Genomic DNA, 14,939 nt, shown 5'->3' with positions numbered 1-14,939 from the left:
TAGTAAGAATTCTGAGATGCTGCTGTGTTGAGGATGATTCTGAGGGCTGCTATGATGAAAATGATTTTGAAGAGCTGCCGTGTTGAGGAGGATTCTGAGTTGCTGCCTTGTTGGGAAGGATATTGAGGGCCTTCGGTGTTTGGAAGGATTCTGAGGGACTGCCATGTTGGGAAGGTTCTGAGGTGTTGTGACTTAGGTGGACCCTGAGGGCTACTGTGTGAGAGGGATTCTAGGGGCTGTTGTGTTGAGAAGAAGGTGGGTGGCTTCTGCTTTCAGGAGGTTTCTGAAGGGGTGCAGTGTTGAGGGGGGTCTAAGGTAGTGTGGAGTTGAGTAAGATTTTGAGGTTGAGAAGGATTCCTAGGATCTGTCATTTGGGGAAGGTTTCAGGCTCAGGTGGCAGATCCCCAAGGGCCCGCAGCCTGTGTGATGTGGAGCAGAAGCAGCTAGCTCAGCCCCGCCCTAATTCCCCTCCTCCACTCGGGCCATCTAATAATGGGGTCACCCTGGGGCGGGCTCTCGGGGCTCGCTGCCTCTCCTTCCCTCCCTCCCCGCAGTGTGGGATTTCCTCCTGCCCGGCGCCCCGCCAGCCCCCCAGCCCTGGTACACCGACGAACGCTTCACCCTGACCCTGCTCTGCGCGATGGTCATCCTGCCCCTCTCCACGCCGCGGGAGATCGGCTTCCAGAAACACACAAGGTACGGGCTGCAGACCCCTTCTGGGGGCAAGAGCTGGGGCTGGGTCCCCACCTTGGCTGGCGATTGGGGGTGGTTTCTGTCCACCTGGGATAGGGGAGCTGCCAGCATGGTTCTTCCCATTGGGAGAAGAGGAAAGAAATGTTAAATTACGAAAGTCATTCGTGTGCATGATAGAAAATACAGATAAACAGAAAAGAAAATTGCCTGTAATAACAGGGCCTCCATTTTGTTAGCTAATGATCGCAGGCTTTTTCTGCACCCACACACACACAGACAGGCACGGAGACACACACACACTTTTTTCATTTCACAGTCTGAGGCTGCACATATACTTTTGAGAAAATAAAGTCTGGCAAAAACCTTCACACAAGTGTGCCGCCCACCTTTCCCTGCCGTGGAGAGCAGTGGAGCCAAGAAACAGCGGGCAGGACCCCAGAGCCCCCAGGCGCCCCCAGCCCTCTCCAGCCGGTCCTTCTGCACGCTGTGACTGCTTAGATGCTGGATCCCGGGGGCTGTGTGGCTGTTGCTGGAGAGGAGGGGTGCCTGTAGTGATCACAGCCTCACAGGTCCCGCTGCTTGGCATGAGGGTGTCCCCGCCTGGAATGCCCTTCCTGCTGTCCCCATTGTACAGATAATTGGGGCCCAGACAGGAAGAACTTGCCCGACCCCTTGCCAGTGTGGGCCGAGCTCACTCCGAGACCTGCTCTGTATGGCTCCCCAGGCGCTGCCTCACCATGGTCGCCCCCTGATGCCGCACTCTCTTGTGTTAGCATCCTAGGCACCCTGGCCGCCTGCTACCTGGCCCTGGTCATCGTGGCACAGTACTACCTCAGGCCCCAAGACCTCGCCCGTGAGCCCCGCCTGGCGTCCAGGTGGGTCTGGGGATGGCTTCCGGGGGCTTCTGCGAGGGGCGAGGGCAACTTACCCACCCTCCGTGGTTTGCACAGAGCCCTGGCTCGTCTCATGAAATTCTTCAGGTCTCTGATGTGGTAGAGCTCAGCAAAAGCTCCTTTCCTTGTTCAGAACCACTCAGCTGCTGCTAGTGAGGACAGGGTGAGGGACACGGAAGAACTACATACCCCGTCAGCCGGGGGCTCCTGGGCTGTTGCAGATGTGCCCCACAGCATGGAAGCAGCAGAACCAGCCAGCAAGATGCGGAGGCCAGAGAGGCCTGAGCGAGGCCAGAAGTGGAGGAGTCCTGTAGGGATTTGGAGCTGCCGGGAGGATTGCCGTTTTGCATGGAAGCCATGTCAGGGTTTTGATCACAGCCCGGCCTTGAAATCAAATCTGGTGGCAGGCCAGCTCCAGGGGCCTGTGACCTGTGACGTCACCCAGGTCCCAGGCTCAGAAGGGCCCCGCCCTTGGTTTAACACCCTGCTGTCACCATCTTGAGATTCTTCATGGCTCCTGAACAAGGACCAGCATGTTCGTTTTGCACGTGGCCCCACAAATCCAGGAGGGGCAGGTCCTTCCTGCCGCCTCAGTGTCCTGAGCTGCCAGCGCTCTTTGGTGCTCCTTGGCCTGCAGGGTGTGGGCCCTCCTGGAGAATAGATCAGAGGTGGAGCAGGAGAGAGAGGACAGTCTGGGGTGACTCTGAGCTTTGAGCAGGGGGACGGAGGGCCATGCTGCTTCCTGGACTGTGTGGGATGGGGAGGAGCAGGTGGCTGAGGGAGGGTTTTGGTGGGGACATGTTAGGTGGGAAAGGCTTTGAGACACTAAAGGCATCGGGGAGCTGTCAGATTGGAGTTCAGAGAGGCCCCGGCTGGAAGGAGAAATGTCAGCCCAGAGGTGGCATGCAAGGGCTGTGTGAAAACTGTAACAGCCAGTGGTCCTCCACCCGGTCCTGGGGGCCCAGGAGAGGAATGGCAAGTCGGGAGCACTGTTCGCCTCCTGGAGCTGCTTGTTCTACCACAAACTGGGAGGCTGAAAGCAGCAGAAATGCCTCCCCTTGGTTCTGGAAGCTAGAAACTGAATATGAAGGTGTCAGCAGGGTTGCGCTGCCTCAGGAGGCTCTGAGGAGGGTCCTTGCTGCCCCTTCAGTGTCCTGAGTTGCCAGCCCTCTTTGGCGCTCCTTGGCCTGCAGGCGCTTCACTCCAGCCTCAGCGCCATCCTGACACGGCTCTCCCTGGGTATGTGTTTTCTCTTCCCTTAAGGGCACCAATCGATGGATCAGCTCCCAGCCTGCTCCAGTATGACCTCGTCTTAATTTAACCAGTTATATCTACAAAGACCCTTTTTCCAAATAAAGTTTCATTCTGAGATTCCCAGGGGATATAAATTTGGGGGTGGGGGCGGTCACTATAAGCCCAGGACAGATGATGATAGAAGCTGGATCTCAGAGGTCAGTGAGCAAAATTTCAGGAATTTTAGAGTGTTCACCACCACTGCTCCTGGGTCACATGGGACTGAGCCCTGGCGCTGGATTTAGCCACAGAGGCCAGTCTTGATGTGGCTGAGTCTCGTCAGGGCAGGAGTTGGGGATAAGGCCCAGGTGGATTGGGGTCGGGAGAGAGGTCTTCTGAGCAGGGGAGGAGAGGAGTGGGCAGGAGTCGGGGCTCAGTGGCCCCCACACGCCCCTACACTGATGGGGTAGTCCAACAGAGCAGGGAACCTGGCAGGAGAGGGCTGGATCCCCTGCTGACCTGCGGCCCTGGGTCCACTCAGGGGAGGGTCTCGTGCCCTGGAGGTGCATCCTCCAGGGCTGGAGTGCAGATGGCACCACCCACAGGAACAGGAGGGGACAGTGCGCATGGCCCAGAGGATGCAGGCAGGCAGATGGGGCAGCGGAAACGTGGGCTCTGAGAAGCCGGCCGTCTGCTGACAATGCTGTTGAGGAAGGTCTGGGAAGGCGGGGCTCGGCTGGGGGGAGCCCCGGGCTGCACCCAGAGTTAAGAGTCAGCCGGAAACACGGCGCAGAAGGGAGATGCCACTGGGCAAGCCTCCTGTGGCTGCTGTAGCAAGTTACTGCCAAACACAGTGACTCAAAACTACACAAGCATATTATCTTCTGATGTCAGAAGTCCAGTCTCACTGGGCTGAACGCGAGGGGTCAGCCATGCTGTGTTCTTTCGGGAGGTCTAGACAAGAATCCATCTCCTGGCCTTTCCCAGTTCCTAGGGGTACCCACTTTCCTTGGCTCGTGGCCCCTCCACAGTCTTCACAGCCAGCAAGGTTCCATCTCTCTGATCTTGCTTCTGCGGTCACATCTCCCTCTGACCACAGCTGGGGAAGGTTTTCTGATGGCAAGAATCATTATGATATATGGGGCCTAGATAATCTGGGGTCATCTCCCATCTCAGAGTCCTGACCTTCATCACACCTGCAGAGTCCCTTGTAGGTTATAAGGTCACAAACTCCCAGGTTCCCAGGATTAGGACGGGGGAATCTTTGGGGACCATTATTCTAGCACAGCCAGGAAACCCTGGTTGTGTAGTGGGTGCTATTTATGCCCCCACAACTGTGTGTCCCCAAATCTGCTGGAGGCCAGAACCTGGAGCTGCTTGAAATGGAAGCTGGAGGGCCACCCACTGGGGGCCACTGAGAGTGTTTGACCTCAAGAGTCTGCCCCATGCACCCCTCAGTTCTCTTAGGCTGCTTAGAGATCAAACCATCCTTGTCCTATTGGGGTCTGTTTGGATGTTGCCTGTGCCCTGCCCCCGCACCCCCAGCCCCTAACCTCACTGGGGACAGGCAGCCTCCAAGGAGGCTGGGAGTTCCTCCTAGTCATGTCCTGCCCACATTCTGCCTGCGTGGAGACTGTCAAGTTGTGAAACGTCAGCGCAGATGTATTTAAAAGTGCAGCACTTTACATGCAGCTTCTGCCACCCCTCAACCCTGGAGTGGACGTGGTTATTAAAATCTGCCTTAGAGTCATGCTTCGTTACAACTTGCTTGTATTATTAAAACTCGTCTTTAAGTTGAACGTTGTTTTGAGTTTAACTTTTTGTGACAAACGCCCATTTTCATCTCTTTACAGTCCCTCCTCCTGGACCTCTGTATTTAGTGTCTTCCCCACCATCTGTTTTGGATTTCAGGTAACCTTGGCGTCTGTGTTGAGGAGGGCAGCATTTGCAGGCTGTGGTGACTGCCTGCTCCCTTGGGGGCAAGTTGCCTCCCTGTCAGGGGTGGGGGAGGTTTGCAAATGTGTTTCGGGATGAACCAGGCTGTCTCTAGGGGACCGTGCCTATGGGTTGGCATCTGGGCTCAGAGAGCTCTGAATTTCTCAGTTCAACTTGGGAACTGGCTCCACAGACCACCACCACCAGCAGCAGCTCATTTGTTGGGTCTGAGGTCGAGTGTGGGGGTCCGGAACCTGTGCCCTCCTTTGCAAAGTTCTGGTGGCAGTGTCGCCCCACCTGGGGACCCAGAGCCGCCTTCCTGCAGGTGGATTCTGCCACAGGGGCTGGAGGCTTGCAGGCTAGGAGGGTAAGAAGGTGTCCAGGAGCGGGTGCTGGGCAGGATATGTAGAATTTGATAGAGTGTCATGGAGTGAGGGCTTTTGTGTGTGTAATCTAGTGGGGGAGCTTCTGCTGCAGCTCTGGGGCGGGGGGCAGATTCAGAGATGCTCTTTGCCAGGCGCTGATGCCTAAGAGGAGTCTTGAGGAATGTGTGGGAGGTGGCAGGTGCAGGGAGATGCTTCCATTGGAGATCCACGGAGGGGAGGGGTCCCAGGCTGGAGAGCTTCTAAGGTCTGGGTGAGGTGGGTGCTTGGCGAGAGGCTGGAGATGGCTGTAGTGGGGGGTCGGGCTCTGTTCCCTGCCTTCTGGTCTCTCGGGGTTCCTCAGTCTCGCTGCAGGTGGCAGCTGACCCCCTTTTTCCATTGCTTATTTTGGAAAGATTTGCCTCTCTCCTAAAGACAACCACCTACCCACCACACTGACAACAAAACCACCCCATGTGGAAGCATGTTCATAAGACAGAGGGGCTCAGGACTGATGGGGTCTCAGCTTCCTAGCCCCAATGTCTTCTCCACTTACCCATCCATCAGCTCCTCTTTCTGTTCTTCATCTTGTGTCTTCTCTGAGAACCATTTCTTGGGGGGAAAAAAATCCTGAAACACTTCCATTTCTCTTTTTTATAAATGAGTTGTTTTATCGCTTCTGGGACTTAGCAAGCCGCATACAGGATTTCTCACGTTTCGTCCTACACACCCAATATTTTGAAAGATGTAAAGTGATGATTTTGCTGTCAACTGTCTGGATGGAGTTTAACCAGCCCTCTCTCGGCTGCCCGAGCACCATATGGTGTAGCGGGCTCGCGCCAGCGGAGGGGAGGGGGGCCGCTTTCCAGATGCTTGGAGGGGGTGCCCCCCTCACCTTTGCCTTGGCTCCCTCATCTGATTCTCCTAGCAACCGAGGCCTGGGCTGCAGTTTCCAGGGACACGGGATGCAGAGACAGGGAGTTAGGAGAAAGATGTGGATTGCAGGGTGGGGGTGGGGCTGAGGACCAGTTGCTGAGGCCAAGGAAGGGGCTGCTAGGATCCAGCTTGTGCAGTTGGGAATCTGGGGGTTGGGGGACTAGATGTAGGGGAAGGTGGAAGGGAGGAGGGTGAGGGGTAGGGCAGGGCCGTACAGGGAAGTGGGGAGTCCCTGTCGTCATCAGGAGTTCTGCCTCAGTTCAACCATACCCTTCCCCACACACTTAGCAATGGGGACCCCCCTCCCACCTTTGCAGAATCAGAAAGGGGCTTGTGGGGAGCAGGGGTTGGGGTGAGACTTTGCCCCAGCCACCCTGGCCACATGTAATACTTCTCCTTTGTTTTGTTTTAATTGAAGCATGATTGACTTATGATATCATGTTAGTTTCAGATGTATAGCACCGTGATTCTGCTAACTGAATATATGTATATGTATGTTCTTTTTCAGATTCTCTTCCTTTATAGGTTGTTACAAAATACCAAGTAGAGTTGCCTGTGCTATAAGTAGATCCTTGTGGGTTATCTGTTGTATATGCAGTAGTGTGTGTATGTTAGTCCCAAAGCCCTAATTTATCCCCCACCACCCTTTCCCCTCTGGTAACTAGAAGTTTGTTTTCTATGTCTGTGAGTCTGTTTCTGTTTTGGAAATAAGTTCATTTGTATCTCTCTGTTTTTTTTTTCTTAAAGATTCCACATATAAGTGATATCATGATATTTGTCTTTCTTAGTATGATAATCTCTAGGTTCTTATATGTTGTTTCAAATGGCATTATTTCATTCCTTTTTATGGCTGAGTAACAGTCCATCGCACGTCCGTACACCATATCTTTCTCCATTCCTCTGTCAGTGGACACTTAGGCTGCTTCCATGTCTTGGCTATTGCGAATAGTGCTGCAGTGGACGTTGGGGTGCGTGTATCTTTTCAAGTCCCATTCCCCCAGATACGTGTCCAGCAGTGGAACTGCTGGATCATATGGTAGCTCTATTCTTAGGTTTTTAAGGAACCTCCATACTGGTCTCCGTAGTGGTCGTACCAACTTACATTCGCACCAGCAGTGTAGGGGGTTCCCTTGTCTCCACTCCCTCTCCAGCATTTGTTATTTGTAGGCTTTGAGGATGGCCGTTCTGACTGGTGTGAGGTGGTATACCTCATGGTAGTTACCATTGTTGAGCACCGTTTAATGTGCCGGTTGGCCATCTGTATGGCTTCTTTTCTCTTGTTTCTAAACAGCTCAGCAGCTTTGAGATATGACTTACATGGGGTGCAACTCACCCCTAGGTCTTTGGTATGTTCACAGAGTTGTGCAGCCATCACCACAGTCAATTTTAGAACATTTCCTCACCGCCCCCCCCCAAAGAAACTTGTACCTGTTAGCCATCACCTCCCATCCCCACCTTGTCCCCGCCCAGTCCCTGGCAACCAGAATCTTTCTCAGTGTCTCTGGATGTGCAGAGTAGATAGTCCTCTGTAGCTGGCTTCTTCCACTCTGCATGGTGATTTCGAGGATTGTCTGTGTGGTGTGTGTGTCAGGACTGCATCCCTTTTCACGGCTGGTGATGCTCCGCTGTCTGCCGAGTCCACGGCTTGCTTTCCCATCCTTCAGCTGGGGGACGTCTGGGCTGTTTCCACCTCTTACGCACCACGTGCTCCTCTGCCCCACACCCCATCACTTCGTGACTAGTCAGCCTGCTCTCGGTCAGACGCTGTTCTAGATGCTGTCCCAGAAGGACAGCCCTGCCCTCAGAAGTTGTATTCCCTCGAATAAGACCAAGAGGAACATGACCCAGGAGTCTCGGGACACACAGGGAGGAGGGCAGGGCTCCATCCAGCCACCACCAAGCATCTTTTCCCCAGGCCTGGGTTCCCGAGTGCAGGAGGCAGGGCATTGATGCCTGCTGGTCGAGGGCCCTTTTGTATTTTGGGGGGATTTAAGTGCCCACCGCCTGGCTGAGCCGGCCTGCAGTGGGCTTCCATGAGGTCAGGGAGGTCCCTGAGGCTCGCCTGTGTAGAAGGTGCGGTGGGCTTGCCCTGGGCTGCACGCCACCTCTGTAGCTGGAAGCAGGAGTCCCGCGGCCGAGGTGCCCCAGCCACTCCCAGTGTGTGCTCCACGAGGCTAGGGGCTGTGGGGCTGGTTGAGGCGCTACCCCAGACTCACACCGAGGGGACCAGTGAGGGCCTGAGTGTGAAGAGCTGGGCTGGGCGCTGGAGGCCTCACGGCTGCAGTGGGGGCAAGAGGGATGGATGATCGAGTAATCCCAGGACGGCCCTCAACCAGGGGCCAGACTCCACACTGGGGATGAGTGAGGCGAGTGTGTCTGCTACCACACACCCAACAGACGCTGAGCCAGCAAGCCCAGCTGTGCTCACGTGGGGGCCAGCAGGAAAGGGCTTTCCTGAAGGTTGAGTAGGAGCTGGCTGGACAAGGGGACAGCCCCGGCAGAGCACACAGCACAGGCTCAGGCCCTGAGGCAGTGGAGAGGGACCGCTGTGGGCTGAGCTTGGTGGGTGAAGGGGGCTCTTGAGTGTGGCAAGTGGCAGGCCTAGACGGTCATCGTGCAGGTTTTGATCGGAAGGGAGTAAGTGAACGTGATGGTCGGAACCCTGTCCCGGGAGCCTGGGAAGTTCCCTGAACCCACAGGGTGTATCCAGAAACAGCAGCTCCTCCCTGGCTGCTCAGCAGGGTCTCCCTGGCTGCCCAGGACCTGCCCTGAGAACGTCACATCGTAGGTGGGCTCTTGGCAGTGGTATATGTATTTTAGATTTTTTAAAATGTGATATAGTACATAAAGTGAAAGTGAAGTCGCTCAGTCATGTCCGACTCTTTGTGACCCCGTGGTCTGTAGCCCACCAGGCTCCTCCATCCATGGGATTCTCCAGGCAAGAATACTGGAGTGGGTTGCCATTTCCTTCTCCAGGGGGTCTTCCCGACCCAGGGATTGAACCCAGGTCTCCTGCATTGCAGGCAGACGCTTTAACCTCTGAGCCACCAGGGAAGCCCCTATATAGTACATAGGAAGTGTATAAATCATAAGGATGTGTGCTCCCACAAAACCATCACCCCGGTGGGGACGTAGAACATCATCAGCCCCCCGGAATGCTCCCTCAGGAGCACCATCCACCCACCCATACCACTACTCTGCCCTCTGTCACCATAAATGAGGGCTGTCAACTGGGTTAACTTTGCGCCCCTCCCCAGGGGACACCTGGCAATGTCTGCAGACACTTCTGATTGTCACACCTGAAGGGGGCGCTCCTGTCACCTCGTGGGTCAAGGCCGGGGTCTGGTCCACGTCACACCGTGCGCAGCACAGCCCCCAGCATCAACAGTACGGTGACTGAGGACCCCGTGCTGGCTTGTTTGACTTGTAACTTTTAACTTCACATATGTGGAAACATTCTTCTTCTTTGGCTTCTTTTGCTCCACGTCAGAGCCGCAGGGCCTCTGTGACGGGGTATGCAGTTGTGTTTACCCTTTTCAGTGCTGTGTAATATTCCACGCATGAACATCTGGTGACTGACTTTTCCCTTCTGCTGGTTGGTGGGCTTTTGGGTCATTGCTCATATTTTGGGACAGTGAGACTCTTTAGATGGTGCCAGGTGATTCTAGTGCCCAGCTGGCCGGAGCCCCACTGACCCTGCCCCCCTTGCAGTGTCACGAAGCCGCTGTGTCCATCTACTGCAGCATGCGCCGCCAGAGCCTGGGGCACTGGGCGCTGGTCTCCGTGCTGTCCTTGCTGGCCTGCTGCCTCGTCTACTCGCTGACAGGTAGGGCCCGCCTGGGGTGCCCAGGGCCTGGGGGTGGAGCAGCAGGAGAAATTGGAATCACATGTGACCTGGGCACAGCACTAAGTGGTTTGAGCACCTGTGCGTCTTTGGTCCCTAACGCCCCTGGGAGAGTCCATGGTTCATAGAGGAGGACACTCTACCCAGAGGATTGCCTTGGCTCATCCAGGGTCTCCCAACCTCATGTGGGAAAGCTGAGACAGAAACCCTGGCCAACTATCTCCCACCGCCTGCCCTTACCCGCCCCATGCCCTCTCCTGCCCGTCTGGAAGGATGGCAGGAGTGATGCTATCAGAGTGTTACATCCGGTGTGGTTTACAGGACACCCTCTGGGATACAGTGGGTTTGAACATCCACACACTGGCGCGGAGGGTCTTCGGAGGTGGCAAGGTGTGGCTCAGAGAAGGGCTGCCACACCCAAGGTCCCGCGGCTCATCCAGCCCGGGGCCCGGGCTCAGGCTGATTCCTGGCTGCTTTCCTCCAGCCCGGCAGCTTTCTCTCTCTCATTGGCCTGTCAGAGCCTCTGATTCAGGAAGCCCCAGGGTGGCCACAGACGTGTTGGGGGCCTGGACATTTGCTGGGTGACCTCTGTCTAGCAGGGCTCTGTGGCCCCTGGGCCGGACCCTGTGATTGAGGTTCTCCAGCAGGATCGTGGGACGGGCAGAAAGCCAAAGCGCAGAGGTGGGGTCTCAGGACAGGGCAGGTGACCGGAGACCGGAGGCAGTGCTGGGTTGTGGGGGAGGGACCTGACCGCTACTGTAATAAGCTGTGTTATTCCAGACAGTTGTTGACACTGGGCCTTGATTTTTCCATCAGGAAAATGGGTGCATGGCCAGCTTCCTTCTCCGGGTACTGTGAGAGTCGGGGAACAGGGCACAGAAAGTATTATTCAAAGTGCTTCCAGTCCATCCACCCCCGAGTGGGAACCTTGTATGTGAACCCTGAGCTGTTTGGGAGAAGGACAAGGGACAGTCTTGCCCAGCAGGACTTGAAGTTAGAAGAACCGAGGATCCTGTAGGCTGAGGACAGGAAAGTCTGAGGAGGTTCTGGAACCTTCTGTCAGCTCCTAGGGGAAACCTCAGCGGCGGTGGAGGTGGGTGCTGCCAGTGTGTGGGGGTTGAGATGGGGGACCGGCATTTTTCTCACCAGCTTTCCTGGGTTCCCCTGTGGCCCTCACAGGTGTGTACGGCTTCCTGACCTTCGGGACAGGTGTGTCTGCGGACATCCTGATGTCCTACCCAGGCAGCGACGGGGTCGTCATTGTTGCCCGGGTCCTGTTCGCCGTGTCCATCGTGACCGCCTACCCCATCGTGCTCTTCCTGGGAAGGTGAGGCCAGCTCGGGCACACCCGTCCATCAAGCACTGGCATGTGCTGGGCACCATGCCAGCCTGTGTGTCGTGGGGACGGTCGTCACCTCCCTTTCCTGGAGGAGGAGAAGGGGCAGGGGAGTCGGGTGGTTTGCCCAGCGTGGCCCAGCTGGGGTCAGGACTGGAGCCTGGTGCCCTGGCCAAAACTTGACCGCCCAGCGAGGCCCAACCCCGTCAGCTGCTCATGTGCAGGGGTCCCTGGGGACCGAGGCCCTGGTGTGGAATGGGAGCCCAGCTGGGTGTGCGGGGCTGCTGGGGGACTCTGGGACACCCAGCGGTGGGTGGGGCTCCTGTGGGAGCCTGTGGGAGCACCGTGGTTTGTGGCCTCCAGGTCGGTGATGCAGGACTTCTGGAGGCGGGGCTGTGGTGGGGCTTGTGGGCCGTGGGCCCTGGCCGAGCCCTCGGGGCCATGGGTCCGGGTGCCGCTGACTGTGCTCTGGGTCGCCGTGACGCTCGCCATGGCCCTGTTCCTGCCTGACCTCAGCGAGATCATCAGCATCATCGGCGGCATCAGCTCCTTCTTCATCTTCATCTTCCCAGGTGAGGCCCCGGCTCCTCCAGCCGCCCGCCTGCGGGTCCTTCCTGGCTCCCCGCCGTGGGGAGGCCACGTGGAGGTCAGGGTGCAGGGGGCGGGAGTCCGTGTAGATAGGATGGCTCCCAGCCCTGTTTACTGAGCCGGGCACAGGGCCGGGGCTCTGCACACCTTCCCTCATTAAATATCTCAACAGCCCTTGATGGACATATGAGGCGGGGTGCTGTTATCAACCACCCCACAGACGGGAAGACTGAGGCCCTGAGGCTTCTCATGTGGAATAGGTAGCATGTAGCAGGTCTGAGTCAACCTCAGTCACCCTCTCAAGGCTGCCACTCACTGTAGGATTTTATCTTATTTAAATGTTTTCAACTACATGAAACTCGTGTGGTTCAAAGGTGCCCCTCAAACACCTTCCTCCTTCTCCCCTAAACCTGGGAGGTGAATACAGTTTCCTTTACTGGTGGGTTCCTAGGAAACCTTCTCAGTGTTAGTGAGGATGATGTGAAATTCCTGTTGAATTGGCCTGACCATTTTCTCGGCCTGGGAGATGCAGGGTAGCCAAGGCCTCCCGAGGGAGGAGGAGCATACAGGGGCCAAAACCCCAGACCTGGGCAGCCCCTGGCGCTGGAAGGCAGTTTCAGACAGGAGTGGGATCCCATTCTCTCTGCCACCCCCCCACCCCCACGCCACCCCCAGCCCTGGTCTGAGTCAGATGGGCTCAGCCATGCAGTATCTTAAACACACAGGATGGGCTTGGCGCTCGTGTCCTGGGTGGGGGGCCTTTTAGCTCCAGCCATTTCTGTGCTGAAAAGGACCGGCTGGGACAAGCTTGGAAGTGGGGAGAGATCACAGGCTCTATTAGGCCCAGCTGCCTGACTTCGAGTCCCAGCAGCACCATTAAAAAAAAGGGGAAAAAAAAAAAAACACAGGCGCTGGCGGCTGTCAGATGCGTCCCGGGTGTCTGTCCCCAACCTGACCCTGACTCGCACCGTCTCACCAGAGACGAGTGTGGCTGTCACTGTTGCTGGAGAGACTCCGGCGCTAGGGGGTGTCGAGCAAGGACCCCACAGCGGTGCCATGGGCCATGCGCTCTGCCCTCTCGCCAGGGGCCAGGGGAGTCCATGGAGCTACTGTGGGCAAAGGCCCTGCTGGCCTCTCGGGTCCCTAGGGGCTGCTGGGTGTTGGCTGAGCCCTGCAGAGCTCAGGGTTGCTTTGGGTTCAGACAAAGAGCTGTGGTGACCCCAGCTCTCCCCCGCAGGTCTGTGCCTCATTTGTGCGATCAGCGTGGAGCCCATCGGACCCCGAGTTAAGTGAGTGAGTGCATGCAAGGGTGGCGACTGGGCGTGTGCGGGGCTCGGCTCCAGGGGCGTGAGACGTGGTCAGGTCTGTGGGGTCTTGCCGAGGAGGGAACTGCCAGCCAGGCTGGGAGGGGCCCTTGTCTGCACAGTGACGGGTAGCTGAGCCGGGCGGTCCAAGCCAGCGCCCCGCTGAGTCCATGTGTCACCGCCTTCCACGCTGAGGGCTGTGGTCTATGGTTGGAGCGGTCTGTGGACTTGGGGTCTTCCTGGCAGCTGGAGCGCTGTAATCGAGCATCCTCCTCCAGGGCAGGGTGGGCACAGGCTGGTTCTGTCACCCCGTAGACCCTCTTTCCCCCTGAGGTCATGGTCATGGGCTCCAGTTGGGTGACTGTGGGGTGCCCCCACTCAGCCCCATACAGAAAGATGCGCTCACGTCACAGCAGCCGTGAACGTGGGTCCCACCTGCGGGCCTGTGCCTCTTTCTCCCCTTCCTCCGGCCACACAGAGCCCAAGCTTGCTCTTCCCACAGCGGCAGACTCGGCCGGGTTCCCTGCTGGGTTGCGAAGTGTTTTTCTGGAAGCCTCTAAAGCTGACTTGGGTTGAGCACCAGCCCCAGTGGCCTGCAGGGGGGGCCCCCTGCGTGGTTTGTTCCCTGTAGCGCTCTTTCAAGTGTTGCTGCTTTTGTGTGGCATCTCTGGCCAGGTTCACGGAGCCGTTACTGATGGGCTTTCAGGGGATTTTTAATCTCAGCGCTGCCTTAGGGCCTTCTGATCCTCCAGAGCTGCTCCGAGGAGCCCGCAGCCCCGTCACGTTCCCTCACTCCCCCCTTCAGCCGGGTGGGTGTTCTTGGCACTGAGCTGCCCCTCTGCGATGCTGCATAACTGGAGATGGTCTTTCCATGACAACGGGCCCCGCGGCCTTTGTTAATGGGGCTAGAAATATCCCTGCCGTTTTGCGGGAATCTTATTATCACGGCTCTCGTCTCGCTGTCTGCCCCGTCTCTCCTGGTTACCTTATGAAGCGCAAGGATGTGGCCTTGGCCACCAGTTCCAGCCACCTCTGTCCCCTCCTCCCTGGCCCCGCAGCCGCTGTTCCCATCTGTGTGACTTGGGGCTTCTCCTTCCTCACTTTTAGGAGGCTTCAACCCCACCCCCAAGGAAAAGGGGCAAAAAGGGGGTTTGAACCTAGTGTTTTCCTCCCCCGTTTCTCTGTTTTTGGTGAAGCACTGGGAGGAATAAGGTTAGGAAGTAACAGTTGGGGTGAGAGGTTTAATTTTCTTTTCAACTGCAGGGGTGCTTTATTTCCTGTTGTCTCAGAAACCCATCCCTACAGGTAAGGGGAGGGCAACTGGAATTGTTTCCGAATTGGTGATTCTACTGGTCTTCACGCCATGAGCGTTTGACATGTGTCTGGCTCTTCTGTGGGAGACTCTGGTAAAGCGCGTGGTTGACGTGGGTTCGTTGACTCGGCAGGTGCTGCCTGGAGGCCTGGGGGGTGGTCTCCGTGCTGGTCGGCGCCTTCATCTTCGGGCAGAGCACGGTGGCGGCCATCATGGAGCTGCTGTGAGGGGCGGCCCGCGCCCGAGCAGGACGGGGGGGCCCCTGTGGCTGCCTGCATCTGGCCGTGAGAACCATGTGACCTCTTCATAAAGATGCTGGAGAAACTGACTCGTCCGTCCTTCCCAGGCTGCGCCTCCTGGCTTCTGCTGGGTCCCGGGGTGTCTGGTGTGGTGGTGAGAGGTGGCGTAGGCCCTGCACGTGACCACAGACCAGGGGCTTCAGGCCAGAGCGGCGGGAGCTCTCGGTCTGGAGCCTGGGAGTCTGGGGTCAGGGTGTGGGCAGG

At 57.1% G+C, this 14,939-nt stretch overlaps 1 protein-coding gene across 1 annotated transcript in view; it reads left to right on the top strand.

Annotated features, from left to right (window-relative positions):
- The window catches only part of SLC38A8 (solute carrier family 38 member 8), a 39,541-nt gene extending 24,803 nt beyond the window's left edge, over positions 1 to 14,738 (top strand). Inside the window, exons 4-11 of the mRNA XM_043897440.1 lie at positions 555 to 696; positions 1,467 to 1,568; positions 4,673 to 4,730; positions 9,764 to 9,878; positions 11,076 to 11,223; positions 11,596 to 11,804; positions 13,058 to 13,109; positions 14,570 to 14,738. Of these exons, the coding sequence (XP_043753375.1) occupies positions 555 to 696; positions 1,467 to 1,568; positions 4,673 to 4,730; positions 9,764 to 9,878; positions 11,076 to 11,223; positions 11,596 to 11,804; positions 13,058 to 13,109; positions 14,570 to 14,663 (920 nt within the window). The 3' untranslated portion in view covers positions 14,664 to 14,738. The remainder of the gene's footprint in view (positions 1 to 554; positions 697 to 1,466; positions 1,569 to 4,672; positions 4,731 to 9,763; positions 9,879 to 11,075; positions 11,224 to 11,595; positions 11,805 to 13,057; positions 13,110 to 14,569) is intronic.
- Positions 14,739 to 14,939: the final 201 nt, after the last annotated feature.

The sequence above is a fragment of the Cervus elaphus genome, chromosome 4 (assembly GCF_910594005.1).
Source record: "Cervus elaphus chromosome 4, mCerEla1.1, whole genome shotgun sequence".
NCBI lineage: Eukaryota > Metazoa > Chordata > Mammalia > Artiodactyla > Cervidae > Cervus > Cervus elaphus.
This window is presented reverse-complemented; position numbering and strand designations above follow the sequence as displayed.